The sequence below is a fragment of the Xiphophorus hellerii genome, chromosome 10, assembly GCF_003331165.1.
Source record: "Xiphophorus hellerii strain 12219 chromosome 10, Xiphophorus_hellerii-4.1, whole genome shotgun sequence".
Classification (NCBI taxonomy): domain Eukaryota; kingdom Metazoa; phylum Chordata; class Actinopteri; order Cyprinodontiformes; family Poeciliidae; genus Xiphophorus; species Xiphophorus hellerii.
Genome location: NC_045681.1, coordinates 11,020,655 through 11,038,636, shown reverse-complemented (window position 1 = coordinate 11,038,636; position 17,982 = coordinate 11,020,655). Strand labels below are relative to the sequence as shown.

Genomic DNA, 17,982 nt, shown 5'->3' with positions numbered 1-17,982 from the left:
GGAAGGATTTCATGGTTATGAAGTCACCCTGCACACGGTCCAAAGTAGATCCAATGTGGTTGGAACATTGAGAACAAACTTTTTTCCACCTGACAGGAAAAGCTGTTTTGTTAAAATAGCTGCTGCTTAAAACTACTAAGCATTGATCACTTACTAATAAAAGTGCAGCAGGCAAATGACAGAATAACCCCATGTTTAGGATGCTATAAAAACCTCTTTTTGACCTCACTTTTAAAATCCACGTTAGCGATAAAACAGGTATGTGAGAAAAAGGGAGAGTAAAATCTTATCTTATGTTAATAGTATACTGGAAACCTTAAATAAAAGCAAATTCAGCACAAATACACAAAAAGAACAGCTGAAAATTTGCATTTGTAAATTTTCCCATTTACTGGAGAAAGTTACAAACACTCATATGGAAGAATGTTACTATTTTCAAGCTTTTAAGGTTTTGTTTAAATAGTTCCTTTTCCACAATGGAATAACTAATTTGCTGTGTATTGTTGTAATCAAAACTTAATAAGCGTAAACATATGCATACACCCACTAATAATTTTAAAATGGTTCCTTTGGCAACCACCCACTGTTTGAATCCATCAACCAGCTTCTGGCATAATTTTGTATGAATATTTTTCAACTCATCAGTGGTTAAGTTGGCTGTTTGATAAACACCCAGTCTTTGTCATAGTCCATTGCGTTTCTAGAAGCTCAATGTTGGCCTACCTTATCCAACTGCAGAAACTGCTGTTATGCTTTTGGGGTGACTGTCCTGTTGCAAGCCCCCATCTGTGAGTTTCAACCATCTAGATGATGTGAGTTAGAAATGAGAGAATTTGGAAGTAGTCCAAATCCACTTTGTGCAATGTCCCTATTCCACTGACATCAAAACAGTCCCATATGATGACACTACCACCACTTTGCTTGATAATTATTTGTGTTCTTAGGTTTAAAAGCCTCAACTCAAGAAAGACTCAAGAAACACCTACGCTGACTTGCTCGTCCAATCGTTTTGCACCTTATTTTGTTTGTTTAATCAGGTTTGACCCTTGAGAAATGCCTTTCTTTGGAAACGCCAACTTCGCCTGCAGACGTACCTACTTGGTTCCATCAGTTTTCAGCTCATGGCAGGCCTGAATCTTGTTGGTCCCTTATTTGTTTCTGAACATCCTAGCCTAATTGCCGTATGAAGAAGGCTTGTAAAGACTTTGGAAATCTACAAATGTCCTTCTCAGATCTTCACAGTTCTGTCAACCTTCTTATCTTGCTGATGAATCAAGTGAGCACTATCGGAGAAATACTTTCAATGCTGGCAAAGAGAAACTACCAGCTGCAGACCTTGATTACTGACAAAATTATATTATATTATATTATATTATATTATATTATATTATATTATATTATATTATATTATATTATATTATATTATATTATATTATATTATTTACTGGGCTTCACTACATCGCTAAGCTTAACACTTTCAGTGGCTGAGTCAAGCTGAACTGTGTGATAAGCCATTCTTGACAGTTTGCCATGTGGGCTGCGATCCAAGCTTTACAAGCGGTATATTAGGCTGTAACGACTGAAACAAAGACAAAGGATCATTGACCTTGGCGGATGAGCACAGGTGCTGAATTTCATTGAAGTGGGTTTGTAACGTTTTTCTTGCTCTGTCATTGCTCGAGTGTCATCATTCACGTCTCGCCTAACAAAGTTATGGATCTGGCAGGAGATCCGTTGGTCTTTTAATTTTACACAACTTGCAAGTAGGCGCGCAGACACGCTCGTCTACATTATGCAGAAATTCCACAGTTATCAACACTACATCTCTGCATACATGCAGCGCAGGAAAGATATTGGACATTTTCAATCTATCACGCCCCTCTGGGTATCCAGACTGCAGGTTATTACTGCGAACTGCTGAATATGCTGCTGAGGTGAACATTACAATCATGTTTTTCCTGATAAGGTAGTGTTAAAACAAACAAAAAGGTATCCCGCACTCCCCCTCGCCTCTTCTCTGCCCGAGGTCTTTGATTGAATTGATCTTTATGCAAATGCTTCTTTTTTAATATGTCCTATTTTCATAAAGACAGCGAGACGAAAAGATGTAGCGGCTCGCTCTCCATCTTCAGATGGAGAGATCGCTCCTGGGTGATACCCATCTCTGCAGACATATATTGTTTTGCAGCCGGAGCGCTGCATAAAAGACAATAAAGAACCTCGACAAGCCAATGTAATTACACTGCATCCCCGCCGTACAAGACTCTCTATTAGAACAATGGCACTGATATAGGCATCACACCCAATGCCCCAAAGTGACATTAAATCATAATGAAGCCACTATTTTTTAACTGCCGAGTGTACATGAGGCCAATATAACACGATTCACACATCAGCTCGGTGATAGAGGTGGACACGAGCAATCTCCCTATCAGCTTTCAGTTGCTATGATGCATACCGTTGTGTGTGTCAAAGAGTGTGTGTCCTACCTTCTCGTGGATCTCCTGTGTTGACTGGGCATCGCAGAAGGCGACGGTTGCTAAGTCTTTCAGGATGGGCATCTCCACGGTGCAGTCGCGCCCATCCAGCAGTGCCACCAGCGGGCGCGGATGCATAGGCCCGTTCATGATTTGGGGCCGAATACCTGAACGAGACACATGAGAAGAGAGGGAAAAATTAGCGTACAGGGCTACAGAGAATCATTTGTTGTACTTAAAGCACTGTGGAAAAGTCTCAGCTAATGTTTTTTCTTTGCTTTCAAGAAGTCATTACTAATTAAGATGCTCCTGAATAAATAGTTCTTTAGGGTTTTGAAGATTTGTCAAAAGACATTTCCGACCCTTTTTTTGTTCCTTATACCAATGTTACACTTTTGAGAATCTGTCTTTTTGTTAGTCTGGCATTGCCTTATTTGAAACTTTGACACTAGCATTCAGTTTGATCAGATTTTTCAGACATGTAGAAAAATTAATCGCTAGAGGAAAGCTGGAAGGTGCCAGGTCTATTGAACATGTACAACACTGTTGCAGAATCACTGCAACTGTGACTTAAATGTGGGTGGAAGCTTTCGAGAGTGCATGGTACCATGAACCGTTCTTTTCGTTTTCATTTCACCAAGCTCTCCCAGAGAACTGAAACTTGGGTAATCATTGGGTCATTCAGCAGGACACTGATTCAAAACAGCACAGCCTTTAGAAAACGTGAGGCAGAGCTGAAGAGAAGAGAGCATAAGAGAGAGCCCAGAAGAAGAACAACCTAAAAAGATCTGGCCTGTTGCCAAAAAGGGGTTGGGATCTTTTCCCTCCCTTGACTAAGTAAAATACTCAAATTAAAACTTGGGATATTCCCAATTTTTTGGGAGAAATTATAACACAGGAATAAAAGGTTAATTTACAAAGCTGACTTCTTACATATATTCACTTGGAGTGACAGCAATTCTGCCTGGCAAAATGCAATGGCCCATGAATCACCTAGTCCATAAACCCAAGGACTAGACATTCTGTACAGAACCAATTGATAGGCTAACAAGAACAAGAATTGAATTGCCTAAACAAAAGCCAATTTGGGGAGTAGAACTTGTTGGAGGGTTCACAATGAATGTTGAATCTCAATAAATCTGTTAAGAGGTATGTTTTCTACCCTGTATCGTGGGAAATATAGTTTTGTTAAAACATAATATTCGAGTTCATCAGCCACAGGTATAAAACGCTAACTAATGCTGCAAACACATCACATAATGAAAAAGACAACAGAAACAGCAGCTGATCAAAAATTTTACATGCTTAAACATATCTAAATGAAAACTAACCTACTAATAGCTGATCACACAGAGACAATGCTTATCTGTTTCTCTTATTGAATGTCTGAGTGAACATTAAAGGCAACAATATGACGACAGAAAAGCCGTCTATAAGAAGAGCAGATCGTACTTCTTGAGGAAGTTTAGGCCACATGCGTACTACATATTGAGGCAATACTTACATCAGACAACAAGAATGTTAAAAAGAGTACAGCAAAGCTGTTTATTGTTTTCAGATTTCGACCTGTCTCCAGTGGAACACGCTGAGTTTGCACTAAAATCTCTACAGTGCAGACTGTTTTTCTAATGCTAGCCTTTCTAACGATGAGTATTGCTAATACAGGCTGCAAAAGCCAGTTTAAAGAGAAAACAGTCCAACTATTTTGTTTATGGTAAAACTCTGTTAACAGTGACTGCTGTGTCTTATGTGCCCTTATCACCTCTAGTCCTAATGCAAGCTATCAATGACTGCTCACTGCAGGAAGGATAGAGGAAAAATGCTGTTCTGATATCTTCTTATTTGGCACTTCTCAAAAAAAAGGAAAAAAAAGAAATTGGGTTTGGTGAAAATAGGTATCACATTTTGGATGGGAGGGGAAACAATCTTCAAGAATCAAGACAAGTGGTTCAGCAGCCCTCTAAACTCGTTTACATGCCTTCTTAAGTTCAGGGTGAAAGCATCAAAGTTTACTAAAACTGAAAATGGAAAATTGACAACAAACACTATAATTTTTGACATCAAAGAACTATCAAATCAAACAGGCATCAAATTAAAACATAGCTGGTTTCATTGCATCATTCTTTTCCTGAAAAATGAAAGATTGGGCGTGAGTACAGGAGGTGATTAGAATGTAGCGGGAAGCACGGCTGCTCCGTACTAACAAGGCCTGCTCAATAAATCAATGCACCTACGCTAGACTGGATTAGATTTACAGGAACACTCTCAGAATCACAGCTCTGAAACACCTGCATTACACTCTCAAACTGTACACCTAAACATGAGCGCAAGAAGCTAAAAGTATATTCACACAGCAAAAAAGAAAATATATTCCCCACGGTGGTGCTTTGACAACTACAAGCTGAATGGATAAGCATTTCCTCACTTTTAAAGGCAAGGATCCTAGATTTGCCTCAATGGGGCGAGAAAAAACCTGCAATCGGCACCTTCACAGAAGAGTTTCATTCACGGCGTGGCTCAAAAGAGCAATGTATCACTGAAATGGAGAATGCTCGAGAAAACGTTACAAGCCTGGAACAAACCCCATAGCCGATTCACATCTGCACAGCGGCGCAGTTGACAAAGCATGTGTCGCATTTATGGTTCTGTCGCCGAACAGGTTGCTTCACTATTTTCTCACTTAGACTGAAGAGAGTGGAGAGGGGCCGAGTTCCCCGGTGGCTCGACCTTCTCACACATCCCCGCAGAAGACGGCGTGTAGCGCCGAGAAGACAGACAATTATCAGCCCAGCTTCATGCAATGTTAACAAGTGAGGAGAATAAATATTCATGTTGCTTCATGTACAGATGGACCCGAGATGGAAAGAGTGTGTTCCTTACGGATTAACAGCTTTTTACTCCATAGAGGTCATGTTAATCACTCATGGTTAGCATCAATGGGTCAATCTAAGATGACGTAACACACTTAAATTAATCAAATAAAGATCTAAAAGTCAAATGTCTTTCACGGTATCTCTGCTCATCATTTGGGTTTTTTTCACCCTCTTGTCCCGGCACTTTGTTTTTTTAATTTTAGAATAAATTTGGCTAGGCTGATGCAAATTGCATAAACATGCCCAAGCTGTGCATTTTGGCTGAATTGGAAGTGTTTATTAGTCAGTCTTTCATATGCCTTTCAAACTAAATCAAGAAAGCAGGTGATTCTCCAAAACTGCTAAAAAAAATCAAATAAAACAGAAATTGGTCCCCGAGGCTGCCAAGAGGTCATTAGAAACTTTGAATTCTAGCAAAAACTTGAAACAGAAACTTTGTTGGTTTTTTTTGTTTGTTTGCAAAGAAAACATTCAGACCTGTCTAAAACATTCATAAAGACATGCAGAAGAATAAATTGCAGACTGCAAAAACTGGACTTACACTGATGCTTAATCCAAAAAATGTATTTGGCCCAAAACAACACTGAGCATCACTCAAAGCACTCCGTGCACACTGAGAAACATGGTGGTGGCGACATCAAAATCTGGGGTTACTTTAGTTCAAATGTAGCAGAGCTTTTTGTCATTAAATTATTAACACTTTCAAATATCTGTCAGTTTTAACCCACAAGCCATTTGGGTATCTGTTGGAAAGATGAAGATAAAAATAAGTTTCCTCTCAATGTTGCAATGAGTTTAAGCATATATTCAAGTAAATAAATGCAATGGTCACTTGAAAAACATTAATATTTTGAAATGACCTTGCCAAGTCCAGATCTAGAGGTAACAGAATATCTATTTTAGAGCTGTAGAGATAGATAAGATAGGATGTCCTCACAGTTTGACACATTCAGGCAGAATGGGCAAATACAGGATGTGGGATGAAGGCAAACTCCTCCTGAAGAAGAATAAGTTCTCAAGTTGAAGTAAAAAGAGCTTTATGAAAGTATGAGCTTAAGGGTGTGCACACTTTTGCAAGCAGATTATTGCATCTTTATTTTTTTTCTAAAAATGTATTTTTCCAGATGAAATGTACAGTACAGAATATGGATTTAAATAAATGTGGAAAAAGTACACTAATTTTTTTTATTATCTAGTTTTTATGCCACCAAGCCTGGCATTTTGTTCAGCATGTGCACACATTTGAGAGCAATATTATGGGAGTGGAAGAAAAAGGCTTTCATCACTGAAACTGGAATTTAATGGGTTCAGTTCAAAATGTAATAATAAATGTTACATGGACCTTTAGTTAATAATGCCACTCATTTAAAAGAAAAGAGTAATATATGTATTAACTGTACAACTTGAGATACAGGTGAATCACATAAAAGACTTAATGCAAGTAAGACTCATTGGGTCAGCGTGCGTTGGGATTACGTCAGCGCAGGCTGATTAGGGTAGATAACAGTGAGATTAGGAGGTTTAAGATTAATAGGGCTGTGTAGCTGTTGCAAGCATAAAAATAAACAGATGTAAGTAGTAAGGGAAAAGTAGTATGCTTAAAACAGACCAAGCACTGCCTGTTAGCCTTAAAAGCTCCCAGGGGTCATATTAGAGGAGAGGGAGATGAAAGGGAAAAACTGAGGACGTAAACGACAGGAGCGGCGCACAGAAAAGCGAGCAGTCCAGCAGTGCAGCCTCTTACGGCAGGCCGAGTGGATATCATAGCGTGAGGGTTCGCCTCCCGTTGCCTGTCTGTTGTCATGGTGATCGCTTGACAGGCTTTTGCCGTCCGCTTTAGCACGCTTTATTTTTAACACCACTTGCGTGCAAGACAAGAGTGGAGGTCGGAGGCAGAAACCGCCGTTATCCTCGACGTGTTTGTTGTGCCGAGATGCTCTGTGCCCTGATATACAGTACAGACAGCCTGATCCCTGCAAGTAATGCCTCCTCCTATGTAACCCTTCCAGGTCCCCCACTGCAGACAGGTGATGGCATACTGACTGTTACCGCTGATTTGTGACAGCTCATTTAACATTAATAGAGGCAGATGGCAGAAAGCGGACTGCAAATACAGAGTCCATTACATCTGCAATTACTAACCTGGATCAGACAAATTAACTAAGCCTTTAAATCTAAAAATATTCACCGATTAACCAGGTCAAACACAACATATTTATTTTATAGGACAACCAGCAAAAATATTTAGTGATTATAATAAAACAACATCGATTACCCTTTTATAGATTTCCTTTACAGTAGAGTCTCTTATTTGGTTTTTTGGTGCTAGTACATCTTTATTTTCCGACTAAGGGACAATAAAATATATTTGTATTATACTCCTTATTTTTATATAAATGGATTTACTAACTAATGCAGATGGATGGACAGCAAATTATTTACATGTCCCCTGCTTTCCCAAACACTTGCTTATTTTTACAGACTGTGGGACTTGATATTTGCAGTGAATTGCCTCTATGTAAATAAAATGAATTTAAGCCACCAAACACTGTTTTGGCATCTGAAACTCTTTGCAACACTTTCCAACAGCCCTCTCTGGGTTTTTGGGGGGGATTTTCCCCAGTATTTTCAGCAGAAATCACTGATTACTGAAGAGTTTGTGCAAGACATTTCTTAGATCTTTCAGCAGGAGACAGCGAGGTGAAAGTTTTAGTTTGCATCTCCTCAAAAACAACCTTATCTTTGCTCTGATCGCCATTGGAAATTTTTTTTGTAAAAATCAGAGCAGTGAGCTAAGGGGGAACGTGAGCTGTTAACTTAAACCAGCTCGACGAACCCATTCACATCACACCGATTTCATGTAAAATGAACATTTAAAAAAGAAAGAAGAAAAAAATAGCATCAACTGCGGAGCTCTGCCTTTCAGAAATAAGCCACAAGTGCTATAATCGAAGCGGTGCTTGTATGTAACAGTTTTAGACAGGAGTGGGTGTGTAGGTGAGAGAAGCAGTGGATGAAGCAGGAGGGGAGAAAAGCTGTTGGCAGGCCCCATCAAACCCTCAGGCACAAGTTAGATTGGCTGAACTCTGTGAATCATCCACTGAGTTTCTCTGTGTCTCTAGCTAACCTTTCAGTCTCTTGCTCTTTAAATCTCCCTGCTACAGACTTCTTTCCTCGGCTACATCTCACAGCATCGTCTGCTGTATCGCGCTTTATTCCTGGGGATCCTTGTGCGATAGCATCTTCTGACAGCTCTTCTTCTCTGCTGAAGTCTGGCTCCGTGTATTTGTTTGCCCGCTGTGTATTCGAGTCATTTATCTCTCTTCTCACATAAATTTCCTACCGACCTTGGCTATCATTCCTCAGCTGTCTTTCGGTGATCTCCAACCTTCCCCTTTCCGTCATTCCCTCACCTCGACTGTCACTCCTCCTCCTCTTTTCCTATCATTTTCTCCTCCTTCTCCATTCCAGAAGCACACGGCGGCGCTGTGCGGATGTGTGTGTGTCCTCCTTGTGACAGGCTGATTTTCACTCTGCTGATTTTGATGGAAAGGAGATGATGTATTCAGTCTGGGGAAGCACGGAGGTGACAGGCAACACTCCCCTCGTGGTAAACTGACAGCGTGTATATCAAACCAGCCTCAACCAGAATCACTGGGTCTGTCAGCCTCACAATGCCGCCGCATGCGCTTCTGATAAGTGATCCATTCATGACACCCTTATCAGCACCTTTCCCTCTGCACCGTGCAGCTTGACAGCATGCCTGCGGTTTGTGCGTTGGAAATAGTCTGTAATTATGTAGGATAGAATTTCGTTCGTTTAGATGTTGTTACTCGTGGGAATTTTAAGCACCTTCTTATTAAAGTGGGGAAATAGATTTAGAGTGATGGCTGTGTTATTAATTATATTCAGGTCAAAAATATCTAGCGGCGAGTCATCTGGACTGGATTAGAATAAATATGAAAATTACACAAAATATTCAGAAATTCTCAAAGCGGGAAAATAAATGTAAAAGTTGAGCAATTAAATGAAATTTGGGGTTTTAGGTGAAAGAACTGAAAAAATATCCCACAGGTTCTATGTATTTGAGAGGGATTAATGTAACAGTAGATGCAGATGTAGCGTTGTGTCAGTTATGTACAGTCCCCAAAGTATTCGTATCGATTAGGCTTTATCATATTCGCAACCATTTAATTTTTCATAAATGCTTGCAAAGAAAAACCTGAAAAGTGTATTTCCATGAAACCCCATAGGATGACATTATATAAACTCCTGTGCAACCAAAGGCATTCAGAAATTGCAATAAAACACGTAATGTGTTAGAAAACGTGTGTAATTTAGTCTCAGTAAAAATCCAGCTGTTCTGTGAAGACCTCAGAAATATCTTGGAAAACATAAGGGAACAAGATTCATCACGGAGACCAAAGAACACAGCAGGTAGGTCAGGGATCATTTTGTAGGTAAGTTTAAACTAGAGTTCAATCATAGAACATCACAAGCCAATCTGCAAGCCAACCAAGACATGGCGGTCCACCTAAACTGACATATCGGCCAATCATTAATTTCTGGAAGAGCTGCATAAACCCTCAGGTGGGAGAATCTGTCGACAGACAACTATTAGTAAAGCATATTCTCACAAATCCTTTACCACTTCATGTCACTAAAATATGACATGAAGTGGTGGAAGCATCATGCTCTTTAGCAGGAATATGGAAGCTGGTCCAGGGTAATCCTGGAAAAGTTTGTTGCAAAAAACATGATAGGGCTTGAAAAACAATTTTAAAAAGATTATTCAAAATATTACATCAAAATGGTTCATATACACAAGATTACTTTACTTCAAAAAGAAAAACCTTTGAATACCAGGTATCATCTTCTGTTTACTTCACACTGATGGACTATGCATAACTTTGTTTTTGTCTATCGCATGAAATCCCATCCGAATATATTTAAGATTTTATTAGTCAGATGACAAAATATGACATGAATACATTTGCAAGGCACTGACTTATTATACAAGGACTCTTTAACATGATCAAAAAAAAAGAATAAAAACTGTAACGCTCTAATACAGATGTCAGTGTGTCAACCATTAAATCTTAACTGAAGCATTTACTTTCTATCACACATAACTGCACATTACTTTTATCCGTAGTGTATTTTTAAAGATAATTAACCTCCTTGATGGTTAAATCAAGAGAAATGCATCACATTCTGTCAAAGCTTCACATAGGTGGAGCTGTTCAGGGAAAACCAATTATCCAGGTAGAATCCTCCATTTTCTACCCTTTAGGCAATCACCAGATTTCATCAGATTTACTGTCACCACCGGATTTGCTCATATTTAATACAGACTGAAATTTAACTCCTAGGCTGGTTAACTTCTACTCGGTTAGCTCTCTGCTTTAGCAGCGGTGTGGCGATGTTACAGAGCAACATCCAGGAATTAAAGAGTAGTTTCCAGCAGGTCAGCCATGTTTTGTTTTTTAGTTGTTGTTTTTCCACAGGCACCGGTGTTGCCGCTTGCCCCCTCATGGTAACCAACCAAAGATATAAACCGAGCTGTGAATCGTGCAGAGATGAGAGAGGGAGATGCACTTAGACATGGTGCATCAAATGTCAACAAATGTGCTAATCACTGAGGGCTGGAGCACGGTGGAGTGTTAGGGGGCATGAGAGAGTGCTCTTAATATCCCTCCTCCGTTAATTAATTCCCCTCGCTTCCTTTCATTCCTCTGTCTTCTCGCTTCCTCTGCTTGTTGCTAAACTGTTGCCAGGCTGCTAAACGTGCGTGTGGATTTTTTTTGTTTCTAATGATTACGCTGCGTATGAGTTAATTTTCACTAAGGGAGGCAGATGCTGCTGTGCATTTACCTGCCAAAAGAAACGTGCAGCACACTTCGACACAAATACACAACCCCTGCTGGGTCTGTGTAATGATATAGTCTGTCAGATCCAGAGCTGCGGTTAATGATTTTTCTCACTGGTGATTAGTCCTGAAAATGATTTTCCCCCTCTTCAAAATTAATTACCTCTAAGTACTACAACAAGTCAAAAACAAATCAACAAAAACCAGGGATTGAAGAGATGTTTGCTTGTTAATTACAAAAATAAAGACATAAAAAACATATTTTACGTTATGAGATTCTCAGGTTGAAGTAAAATGATCGCACTGTTTACTCAAATTTATTTGTGCTACAACAATATAATCTTTATAGCCACCGTAACGTTATATGTTACTTATTTTGCTGTTTCAGTTTACACAATGTCTTAAGCAAAAACATACAACAAATTACTAGATTCAGAACCAGCTTTTAAGTTCTTACTGAGCAGAATATTCACTCTTTGGAGTTATGTTTTTTTCTAGAGTGAGAAAAAACAGAAAGCTAATATCTACTGACTCACTCCTGCAGTCAGCTGCTTCACAGACACGATCTATGAGACTACCCAACTGTAGTTTTAAAACAGAGATAGTGATGAATGGCACTCTGGTTTGCAAACTGTCGCAGACAGCGATTTGCTGTGCATGATTTTTTGCAAACATAAGAAACAAGACAGCAAGACCTGAGGAAATCCTTACGATGCTAACTGCAGTAATCATTAGAGAGTTTAGAAAGTCAGCTTGGAAATAATTTTGTTTTGTTTCACAGAGATTATGCCTGTTATTAATAATTGACTGCTTGGGAAGGATAGACAACAATAGTAATGTTAACTGTTAACTGAAGTATTCTTAAATCTTTAATTAGTTGGGAAGAGAAAATCTGAAATGACCAAAATCTTTATTGCGAGACATCAGAAATCAGCCTAAAAACTGATTGGTGCCTTTCTAATAAAAGAACTTTAAACTTTATGCACACCACAATGAAACTGCAACTATTTAATGCTTTCATATACCATAAAACTTGTAGTTGGCTGATTACTAGCCTTAACATGGTGAAAGCAGGCCATATTAAAAAAAATGATATCTAATGTTCTTTCAAATCCTGGCAACAATGAATGTTGTCCCAGGTGGTCTTAAAATAAAACCCCTTTCCTAATTAACTAAAGAACCTAACGAAGATAAGAATTAGGTCAGGATCATATTTATTTCGGAAAACTAGGGTTGCTCCAAAAATGAAGAAAGCAAAACACCTTTTAATTTAGAATACAAGGATTTTTAAGATCTACACAGCCTCACATCTTAAGGTTATTGATTCTAATCACCCCAGTAGAGGAATGGAGGCTGGTGGCTGGAGGCCTCGGGTTTTCAGCCAGCAACACTTAGCAAGAGAGTCTGGCAGTGGGATACAGCGGAGCAGCGCTGGGAGATGAGACCAGAGTTTCCATTAGGTGGTGGCAGGGAACGGGGAGTCTCTTCCTACCGCTGGCCTCCACTGCTGGTGTTAAGTTGCCTCGGATGGGGGGGAGAGGGACCAGCAAAGACAGTGAGGGGTGGCTAATGGGAAATGTGATGTGGTCATACTTGAAGAAAAGAAAATGGGGAAAAAGATGGGACAGAAGAGAAGAGCAGGGCAAGAGAAAGGTAGAAATGGGGGACCAGACAAGCCACTCCACTCCACCACACTCTCATTATCATCATCATTATCATCTGCTGTTACCAAGCAACCCCACGCTGCTGTTTGCTAGTGTCGGTACTAGCGGCAGTTTGCTAGTGGCCGGCAGTTTAACCCCCGAAACATGGTCACCATCAGGCAGTGAGTCAAACAACAAGAGGCTGTGTTTATGGGGTGGGGATGTGAACATCGCCTTGCATGGATGGTGCCCTGGGCCAGCTCTTACTTCTGCTGCTCAACATAGCCACTCTTATTTTCCCTCTTCATGGCTGCTACCATGATACAAAGATCTAGAGAAACAGTTCCAATTTGGGAAGAACTATTTTTCATATTTCCCTTAAAGGTTCTGCTGGAAAAAGGAAAAGAAGACGCCACAGAATGACTTCAACTCACCCCACATAAGCGTTGACTAATCAACAGAAAGCATACCCTGATCTCCCACTTCTAAGGAACCGTCATGTCCCTATTGACTGAAATAAAAGGAATAGCAAACGTGTTCTCGGCACAACTAGCAAATTATGTTCTTTATGGTGCTTGTTTGTCATCCTGTTTTAATACCACCCTGGATAGTAACCCAGGGTGGTATTAAAACGGCCAAATCAAAACCTGCCACCCTCCTCGCTTGTAAAACTTCCCCTAAGCAAACATGTTTACCTCTTGATTAAAGCTGCAGCGGTATAAAATCTAAAATAAATTACAGCCCAAAGTCAAACTCAGCTGAAATAACTTTTTATTCTCATTAAATTGTGACACAGACAACTGAATTACAGCTGTCTTGTTTTGTGCCCTACAATTCTGGGTCATAGGCAAAATAACAGGTGACACAAGTACATTTTTCAAGCAGTTTGCTTGAAAGTTAAACAATTTTGCTAAAATTTGAGGTCCACAAGTAAAATAATAATAACAATGTTTACCTTTTAAACCTGATAGATCTCATAAAATCTCATAAATACACAACTAAGTTGCAACCAAAACTTTGAGGAAACAAATATGAGATTTATTTTGTGTTGTATTCTGTTCCACTAACAAATGTACATAGACAATAAAATCCCAGCTGGGTAACAATGATGGATTATCAATGATGCATTTTACAAAGTGCAACTTTTTATAGGAAGGGTGTCAAAGAAAGGAAACAGGTCATTCTGCTTTGTGTGTATTTGGGTCAATGACATCACAAGAGGCACACACGTCAGGCTAATCAGCTGGCTTTAGTGAACTCTGCAGCAAGCAAGCAAGTTTTAACAGGTTTCAAAATAGACTCGGATGCAATGAACACTTCTGAATGAGGAACTTGATCAAAAACATGTAAGCAAATAGAACTCCGTCCACCCTCGTTAGAGCAAATGACAAAAGACGTCCCCTGTGTAGAGATGTCTACAAATCACTGGTTGTCATGGAAACACTGCACACATGTAAACAGGTTGTCTGTAAGGTTTCTCGACAGTAAAACTAGTTGATGTCAGCTTCCAAGTTTGCCTACTTTTGTTTAACACAGCCACCGCGTGGCATTCACAGTAAAAAAGCCACACAGTTGGCAGTTCAGAGATGGGCATATTCTCCAGTGAAAGGGTGCGTTTGATTTAACAACTGGGAATATTTACCCACTGTGGGCTTTTAATGGTTTATTCCAAGCTGTTCATGGTTTCCTTGAATTTATGTTCATCAAACAAAATCTGTATTACATGACTTTGAGTCATTTTGGAGCAAAAGAAAAACTGAACCTACCACTGGCATTTTATTTTCTCCACCTCAGTTACTTTAAAAAACATATCCTGTTTATTATGTTTATTCAGAAGTATATTCACCTTTTTTATTCAGTCACTGCATCGTGTCTAGCTCTTCAATTTGCAAATACTTGCATACCTTGTAACACATTTACTGCTCAGATTAGATGGTAAAGATTTTGAAATGCTTCTTTAGAAGGATTTCTAACAGGCACATCTTCCAACAAGGAATGAGCAGAAGGACAGCCTCTGAACACGGCTTCTTGTGTGAAACGGGTTAATGCTTGTAAATCTCAAATTCAGAAACACTAGTTCATTTCTACTTGTTTTTAAAATACAAATGTATATTGATATTTCTAACAAAAATATTATTATGTTACAAAACAATTCACAGGAGTTGAAAGAAAATTCACATGTGGAAATTAATTTTTTAACAAAGATAAAGATGTTATGTATTCATGAGCTATATTGGGCTTCAGTTTTAGTTTCTAACATAGAGCAATTATTTTAAGCAGACTAAATGAGATTAATGTCAGATTGTTCATTTTTAGACTTCTGCCTTATGTGATGTCACCAAAAGCATGTGCAATGGAAGTTTGTTTTTTGGGGGGGCAGGGGATTTCATTTGGACTAAATTATACTTTTGGAGAAGTGGGGGAAAAAACTAATGACATTACAGTACAAGTTACTGTATAGGTGGCAAGCTATATCTGAAATGAGATTGACTGATTTTACAGAAAAGTCAAGCAGACAGCTTTAAACACCAATGTTCCACAGTTTGCAACGTGCATTAAGGACAAGCTGCAAATGCAAAGCGATGCCTACAGGAACACACTGGTACAGTGGGAATGCACTTGTATGGACTCAGTAATTAATGGATGGAAACCAGTTTAGAACCTTGGCAATGAGCCAGCAGCTTGACTGTGGTATAATGCACAGATGTGCCATTAAGTCAAACAGCACTTTGTTTTCCTCTATGGAGCTTCCTTCCATTTCCAATGGCACTCCGCCAGAGTGTGTAGTGAATTTACACCGTGGCTAAAAAAGAAAGGGATGAAGAAGGGAGGGTGTAAGCACCCTTTGTTGACAGCCCCCTCTATGCCCTTCACTTCTTTCACTTTCCCAAAAGTAGCGCACAAAGGCCACTTGTCCTGGCACTGCCAGTGCCCCACCCCTGTCCCCAGCTGGCGGCTCGCCACGCCAGTACGTCCCCCTGCCAAGAAAATGAGCGCACGCATGTTTAAAGCGGTGCCCTCTGTGGGGCACTGACGAACCGGTACCCACATGGCACAACGAGCTGGTGCCCCCGCTACCCTCCTTGTTTTTCATTCTTCCATTGAGACCCCGAAGTGCCGCAGGTCGAAAACCAAAACAAGCCAGGTGCAGACGGCCACGTTACTGACCACAGCAACCCACACACACACAAACACACCCCAGACCTCCTCTTATTCATGACACTCACACACCCCACCACTCACTTCCCCTCCCATCTCCCCCGACATGCCAGACTTTATTAGACATCCAGAAAAGAAAACAGGAAACATGCTGCTTGCCTGGAAAATGTTGCCTCCACATTCTTAAAGGCTCAGAGCCCGAGCATCGCAACAAAAACAGAAGTCGGTGGAAGAAAAGTTGGAGGTAAAAAATGTTTTTAAGCAGAAAAATCAAAAAGGAAGACCCTCTATGAAAAAAAAAAAATCCAAGAAGGGTATCCCCTCCTCCTTCTCCTGCAATGCCTTAACCCCCCTCCCCTCCCTGCCTCCCTCCTCTCGCAGAGTCACTCTTCTCGCTCTGGCCTCGTCAGTGAAGGGAAGGGGCTTCTGCACTGTGAGTTCACACTAAGCCCCCCGGCTGCATCATCTTTTAGTCCGTGCCTTTCATGGCTGGGAGAAAAAAAGAAGCACCGTTCACCCCTCCGCTGCGTCTCTGTCCACGCACACACACACACACACACGCACCCGCACACACACACCAACACACACCAGGAAGATGGTGCTGGTGATCGGCTTCAGGAGAAAAGAAGGAAAAGCTTTTGTCCTTTATAATCTCCCGAAGAAGAAGAAAAAAAACGCGGTCAGGGGAGGACGCTAGCTGGAAAGTCTCTGTGCTGCTTCCCTTGCTATCAGCTGCGCGGCAAACAATCACTGTGCATCCTCTTGGTTTGGTTGGTTTCAGAGGGAGAGGGAAAAAAAATCTCACCGAAGATACAAAATAAAAAATAAATAAATAAAAAAAAGAATCAGTAAATCAGAAATGCTAGCTTGAACATGCGGAGCCGAGCTCTCTGGGCTCACAGGCTGCAATCACTTCATAGGATCCGCACAAGCACAATCCCTCCTCCCTCTTTTCCCCCCTCCTCTTCCTCCTCCTCTGCCGCCTGCTTTCTGCTCCCAGTTTTTTTTTTTTTTCCTTTTTTATTCCTGATCTGGACTCCTCAGTGTTCTCAGAACGCCTGCCCCATTTTTTTTTTTTTTTTTTTTGCACCACACTTAGCTGCGCACACTATCCCCGACTCGCTTCTCCTCTCCTTCCCAATTATTTGGTCCCTCCTATCATCTTCTCACTTTCTACAATATCCAGGCAGCCAACCTTCTTCTTTTCTGCGTTCTCGCCCATAACTCTGGTCAGAATTTCAGAGTTTCACTTATTCAGATTTCCAGAGTTTGCAAATCTTTGCAGATGGTTTTAAACTATAGAATGAAAACCCACACTTTTTAGCAGAATCTTTGCAGATGGTTTTAAACTATAGAATGAAAACCCACACTTTTTAGCAGACATTTTCACAGGAGTTGGACTTTATGAAATCAGGAAGAATGGATGAATACAGGGATGGATGAATGAATATATCTTTAGTGAATGGGATGGGAAGTAAAGTATGGCACTCATCAAAATGTAATGTTTGTTACCATTTCTCTCAATTGTTGACTGTATGCTGTCTTTTATGACTGTACTTTTGTGGTTTGTGTTCAAGGTAGTTCAACCGCCTTGTTGCTGAAATGTGCTATACAAATGAACTTGATTGATTGATAAAGTAAAATATAAAATTCATTAATATAACTCCTGACTTTTCTAGACATTTTTTGTTCCCTTCCGTTTGTCCCCAAACAGAAATCTGTGCCCATTCTGAAATGTTTAGTGTTACAGTGGAAGATTTGAGTGCTGATATCTACTTAGAACAATACTCTCCGCTTGCAGTTGTTGCTGATTTTTAAGGAAGTCATCAGCGGTTAGTGTGCTAAGTTCACAGTTTGATTCCAGGAGGGAGGAAGGCAGAGTGGGGCTGGAGTGAGAGATCGTTTGGCTGAATGACCGGCAGGAGAAGAGGCTGGTGGGGAAAAACAAAGCAAGTGGAGCC

The 17,982-nt window shown here is 40.2% G+C and overlaps 1 protein-coding gene across 6 annotated transcripts in view; it reads right to left on the bottom strand.

The window, feature by feature from the left end:
- The window catches only part of LOC116727473 (C-terminal-binding protein 2), a 114,030-nt gene that overhangs the window by 19,897 nt on the left and 76,151 nt on the right, over window positions 1-17,982 (bottom strand). For 5 of the 6 annotated variants that reach the window (XM_032574921.1, XM_032574922.1, XM_032574925.1 and 2 more), the window contains one exon: window positions 2,490-2,644. In XM_032574921.1, the coding sequence (XP_032430812.1) occupies window positions 2,490-2,644 (155 nt within the window). Of the gene's footprint in view, window positions 1-2,489; window positions 2,645-16,180; window positions 16,349-17,982 lie in introns of those variants that run through there. The other variant, XM_032574923.1, reaches the window with a different exon arrangement.